This window comes from Ischnura elegans, chromosome 8 (assembly GCF_921293095.1).
Source record: "Ischnura elegans chromosome 8, ioIscEleg1.1, whole genome shotgun sequence".
Lineage (NCBI taxonomy): Eukaryota > Metazoa > Arthropoda > Insecta > Odonata > Coenagrionidae > Ischnura > Ischnura elegans.
This window is the reverse complement of record NC_060253.1, coordinates 63,543,326-63,549,748: the sequence shown is the minus strand read 5'-3', so window position 1 is coordinate 63,549,748 and position 6,423 is coordinate 63,543,326. Positions and strand designations below refer to the sequence as shown.

At 39.6% G+C, this 6,423-nt stretch overlaps 1 protein-coding gene across 1 annotated transcript; it reads left to right on the top strand.

Annotated features, from left to right (window-relative positions):
• Nucleotides 1-4,213: 4,213 nt before the first annotated feature.
• Nucleotides 4,214-6,153, top strand: LOC124164426 (MFS-type transporter clz9-like). The gene is made up of 3 exons (XM_046541750.1): nucleotides 4,214-4,396; nucleotides 4,478-5,785; nucleotides 6,073-6,153. Exons 1-3 carry the CDS (start codon nucleotides 4,214-4,216, stop codon nucleotides 6,151-6,153), a joined length of 1,572 nt encoding a protein of 523 aa, XP_046397706.1.
• Nucleotides 6,154-6,423: the final 270 nt, after the last annotated feature.

Sequence of the window (6,423 nt, the reverse complement as noted above, 5' to 3'; positions counted from 1 at the left end):
TGGAGGATCAGATGTCTGTAAAAACATGGTAAGTTTATGCAATATTTGGTGTTTTCTCGGCAAACATTTGGAGGACCTGACCCGGTGCGAAACCCGAGAAAAATTAACTTCAACATGGTAAGTTGTTTTAGAAAACACCTAATAAACAAGACCATCTGGCAGCCGACACAGTTTAGTCGTCTTGTCATGTTCCTGAGTGACTTAAGATCTTACAATTTCCCAGGAGAGGACTTCTTGCCAATGCCAACTGAGCAATAATGTCAACTGCAATTCTAATTGAATTTTATTCTCGCCGTGGAGAAATAAGCATTGAATGTCACAGATGTCACTTGGGAAGTCAGATTTTCTCTTAAATAGACGTTTTCTATAAACACAATCAGTGTCGTAAGGTATGTTCGTAAACGGTTTCATTAGAATTTGTCTTCGTAATTTCTAGCAGCTTTCCTGAGTTTGTGACTGCCGCTGAACGGCTGCCTTATCTCCCCCACCCTAAACATTGGCCATTCCTTATGATCACCCTCCCCTTAACCTCTCTTCCTTGAGTACCACGCCCGCCAATGGTAAACAGCATTGGGAAGGAGGGTGAGTTGCCGTCCAGCAACGGAAACAGCCCAAGTTAAGTTGGGCAACTTACCAGGATACCTCCTTATATGTTATTCTTGCCGTGGAGTATAAGCCTAAAATCTCGCAGATTTTCGCCATTAGGACGTCAAATTTATTCTAAAATACACATTTTTTTGGAGAATGCTATTAGTGTCGTATGGTATGTCAGGAGGTGTGCTCGTATTTGGCTTCATTAGAATTTGTTTACTTTTTTTTGCGTCGCCTTCTGCGTCTTTCGGGCTTGTTTACTACGACCTTACCAGCTGTATTCTCGTAATGCACCCATCACACGTGTTGCCTCTTTCATCTGGGACACAGCATAGTGGAGTAGGGTGAGCAGGTCCTTTATAACAACCTCCGTAGTCGAGTGGGCGTAACGCTCAGGGTAAACTCCCTACACGTTTTTCTCGCAGATACAAGTTGTAAATCTCACCGAATTTTGTCCCTGGGACCTCGATTACGCTCTATAGATGGCATTTTTGATGCTGGCTCTGATAGTCGTGTGAAACAAATATATTAGGAGATATCCTCGTAAATGGTAATATGGCCACTGCTGCTTGTATTTAATGCATCCGTTTTTATGTTGTCGATGTTGTCATTTCAAAATTAGTGTTTTGGTGTCAATTTCTGCACAAAATTATGTTCCACATAACTATTTAAATACCTACAATTTTACAGAAAAAAAACAATTAATTGTTTTTTTTCTGTAAAATTGTAGGTTAGAGTTTCGAAGTTATTTTAACAGCATTGAATCAATGATTACTTTTCAATGTAATTGTGAAGGATGAAATATGTTTGCATTGCTACTATGTTGACGCAATTCACTTACCTAGTAGTTGATTTGAAGCTACTTAGATGTGGATTGTCTGCTCTCCTCTGCCTTCTGCGATGATACGTACTTACCTTTTAAATGGAGAAAATAAAAAATCTAACTGATATCTTCAGGCCTTACCTACTATGTACGGATTGACCCTTTTATGTTTCACTAGTATATTTTAAATAGCACTAAGGGTTACATATACATTTATAAAACACCCTATGCTCGATAAATCACAATCACAACTTCCTGTGCCGTCTGGGAAAGCATATATAGTGTGCTCAAAAAATATATTAGTGAGCTTTATCATATTTATTCTGCATTTTCCAATAAAAAAATGAATTGCCCTAGAAGGATTTTCATCAAGAATGACAGGATCCATCACCTTCAAGCAAAATTAGCTTCCTCGTGGTCTAACTTACCGGGGACAGGAACGCTGCTGATGCATATTTTCCAGGGGCAAGTCGTAATTTTTATTCGGGAACATCTCGCGAAAGATGGCATTTCATCTATTCTTAAAAAAACTTAAAGCTATTTCATTGATGCTCTGGGATGTCAGATTTTCTCTAAAATAGACATTTTCGAACGCGGCTATTCATGACGTACAGTACGTCAGGAGGTATGCTCGAAAATGGTTTCAGTAGATTTTTTTTACATTTTCTTTGCCTTCCTCAGCTTTGTGACTTGTTGACTGCGACTTTACCGGCTGGTTACTCGTAATGCACCCCTCACGCTTTTCCCCGCTCTTAAAATTACTGAGAATCGGGAAATTAGGTCGTCCGGGTTCCTTGAAAAGGATTTTATACTCTATTAGGATTGTCGACTAATAACTATTTACCTACTCGAAGATATTTGGTAGATATTTCACACTAAGATAGGAAGTTTTACTTTTTTTCAAACTTAATTTTATTCAACTTCAGAAACTTATTCACTCAGGAGCACTCATCCCACTTTCGAAAATATTGATGGAAAAAACACCATTGTAATAAAAGCCGCGACCATTATTTTTGATTTCTCGTCTCCGACCGAAAATTTTGTTTGCTTAAATACTCTAATACGAATTATTTCATCTCTTCACGGACAGGCTTACATTTGCCAACACCATTCTTTGGGAGTCACTATCCTTTTATCCATTATTGAGTGACTACACTGTGAGTGTTCTTCGGCACAAACTTCGACTTTCAATACTAAAGGAAGAATGATGCTGGGCACTCGGCTGAAAATGAGCGAGCCAATCGCTTAGACCAGTGGCGCAGCGAGGGGAGGTTTTGGGGGATAAACCCCCCCCCCCTCAGAGCTCAGAGATATTTTTAAATGTAATCCATTTTACTTATTGGATTAGTATTACTTATAGAATAGTGTTAGGATTAATCAAATATCTCTCATAAAGCGGTAAAACTAGTCATTTTTGAACCATAAATCTTAAAATTTTCTGGAGGAGGACCCCGCAACTCCCACTAACCCTGGCGGGTATGCAATACCCTCACACCCCAAAGTATTAGCCTAAAACCCCCCAGCCTTGATTCCTAGCTGCGCCCCTGGCTCAGACGGCATATTTTGGAGAACCCAATGTGTCGAATGAAAGCATTTTCACATATTCAAAGTAAAAGAACAAATCTGGGTGCATAAGGGGGTAGCTGCTGATGTCAGAGGGCTTAAGAGGGGGCGCGAACCTTTAGGTTTATTGCTGTCTTAACGCGGCTTCGGCGCAAAGATCCGTCAGAACCATCAGAAGAGGGTATACATACCACAAGGGCACCGCAAGTAATAAATAACTGCAGGGCCGGCCCTAGGAGGTGCGGGGCTAGGGGCGAACCTTCAGTGCGGGCCCCTTCACTTAAAATATTAAACTCTACCCCATCTACAAACTCGAGCATTTTGAATCCCTACCACTCTCTGGCTAAGTATGTGTTCCCCTCCCAAATTCAGACTCCGTAATTACGCCGTTATGATACCATCACGCAGTTGAGGTCAAAATAGTATAATACAAATAAAATTTATAATTATATTTATTCATAAAATCATAACGTAAAATAAACATGAAAAGCGCGCTTTTTCAATAGGTAGGGGAAAGTCGGGTAAGATGACGAAGCGGGTAAGATGACGAACTCGATTTTTCTCTTGTGCATTCATAGATAGCAGCATGAGTCCTAGCTCTTCCAGAGACTCAGGCAATTAGTTACGAAATTCACCGCAAAGAAAGGCGGGCCAAATGTTTTTGCGAGCAGTAGCGAGTGAGATGTGTTTTCTTACCTCGTGATTGTAAGTTTTGAAGTTTTTGGCGCAAGGAATTACTCGAATACGGTTAGTTGTTTTTACTCTTACCTATATTTTTCTCAGAATATAACCTGTCATGCAAAGAACCATGTCTTCAGTAGATTTTTAAGATGAGCTAGGGTAATGATAGATAACTTATAAACCAAAATGGCGACGTGGGGTAAGATGACGAGAAGTTTGCTGGTTCGTCATCTTACCCGACATCTTTTTGAGTACCTTTTATGAATAGCTTTTGACGTATTTAAAAAATTGGTTTCGGACTGAATTTTAGCTGGTAGGTTTGTCTATTTCAATAGTTTGTTTTAAGTTTGATTGGTGGTTTAGTTTTAGTTACTTTTAAATTCCTTTGGAAATCAAAATAACTACTGCTAAACCATCAATCTAAAGGCGGATCCAAATATGCGGTCAGCACGTCTGGCGAATGTTTCAGTTGTTATCATATAGAATTATTTTTATTACATTATATTAATGCATACATAGTATATATCTACGAATGTTTTAGGCTTGACAAACATCATGCCACGAAATTACACGAGGAAAAGTGACAGAGGAAAGTGGGATAAGGAGGCAATGGATGCAGCTGTTGCAGAAGTAAAAGAAAAAACCACTAGTGTAAATGCTGCAGCAAAGAAATATAACGTGCCGGAAGCAACTCTACGAAGATATGTTAAGCAGAGATGTGGCCCCAGTGGGAAAGTTGTAAGTTTGTTAGTAAAAAAATATAATTGCCTGAGAATTATTATTTTAAAAATTTATGGATAACTCTTTTATTTGTTTTAGGAATATCCTCATAACTTAGGCAGATTTAAGCAAACATTCACAGATCAACAAATAGAAGAGCTTAGACGATATATAATTGATTTGGACAAAAGAGCTTTTGGGATAACGAAAAACCAGTTTGGGAAATTGTGTTTTTCGTATGCAGAAAATTTAGGATTGAGCCATCGGTTCAATACAGAAAAGAAAGCCGCTGGAAAAGAATTCATTGCGAATTATCTAAAAAATTGCAAGCTATCGCTGCGAAAGCCAGAGGCAACATCGGTAGCTCGACTCATGGCTTTCAATCGAGTAAATGTAGGAAAGTTTTTTGAAACACTTAAAGAACTCAGATTGAACTATCTGTTCAAAGCCCAGAATATCTACAACATCGATGAGACGGGATTTTCCACAGTGCCAACGAAAACTCCTAAAGTGATCTCACCCATTGGATCCCCCCGTGTGATTAAAGTTTCCTCTGCTGAAAGAGGAGTAACAGTCACGGCCTTATGCGGTATGAGTGCCACTGGTACTTACATTCCACCTTTTCTAGTCTTTCCCAGGGTAAGGATGAATTCTGATTTTTTAAATGGAACACCCCCAGGTACCAAAGGAGTGGCTCATGAATCAGGATGGATGACTGCTCAAAACTTTCTAGAGTTCTTAGAACACTTTACTAGTCATGCTCACCCAAGTAAACAAAATCCAGTCCTAATTATCATGGACAATCACGCCTCACATGTCACCCTGGAATCCATTAACTTTTGTAGGAATAATGGAATATGCCTTCTCGGATTTCCAGCTCATACAAGTCACAGGTTGCAGCCGCTTGATGTGGCTTTCTATGGCCCGCTGAAGACTGCCTATAGTCAAGGCTGCGAAGATTACTTGGTTTCTAACCCAGGAGCCGTCATAACAATACGAGAGGTAGGCAGAATATTCGGTAAAGCTTACCTTAGAGTGAGTACTATCCAGACTGCTGTGAATGGGTTCAGAGCTACTGGCATTGAGCCCCTAGACAGCAACATTTTTACTGATGAAGATTTTCAAGCTTCACACACCACTGATATCGTTGAAAATAACCAAAAAGATGCTCCTACCATAGGTATCCAGCCCATTTCTTCAGCCCGTACTACAGACCCCGCCATGTCGGCAACCCTACCTCCACAGCATCCTAATTCCTCAACTGTTCCTCAACAGCCATCTACCTCTTCGACATTGCCTCCACAGCTCCCCACTTGCTCAGCCCTACCTCCACTTCCAATGGCCATCAAGAAAACAATCAGGCGACCCAGAAATAAACTGCCTTCTTACCACATTTCTGGAAGTCCTGTGAAACAAGCTCTTGAAGAAAAGCAGAAAGAAAAAGAATTGCTGGAAATAAAAAGGCAGGAAAGATTGAAAAGAAAAGCTGAAGCATTGGCGTCAAAGAAAGCCAAGGGTTCTAAATCTGAGGAAGTAAAGAAAAATAAAACCGTAAAGAGGACAAAAAAAGTAAAGAAAATTAAAAAGCATCAACTGGATGACGAGTCATCAGACGAGTCACCGGAAGAGGTTCCTTACATGGAGGACGACATAGAGAACGAATCAATATTTGATGAAAAGTGCATTATTTGTAGAGAGTATGGAAAGGAAGAATTGTGGTACCAGTGCTTCAGGTGCAAATCTTGGGCACATGCTGCATGTTCTGGCTGGAGTAATAGCGAAGCGAAAGACACGCCATGGAAATGTGATTTTTGTGTGTAAATTGTATTTCCTGGTTACTATGTTCTTCTAAATTTTTGTATTGCCAAATTTTCAATGTTTTGTTTCATTAGAATCGACCGGTTCTTGATTTTTTTGTGCTTAAACTTTGACTTTTTAAAATTCATATTAAGGGTTAGCAAGCTAAATGTTTTTCTGAATCCTTAAAATAAAACTTTTCCATCTTAACGTACTACTTTTATCTGTTCGTCATCTTACCCACCCCC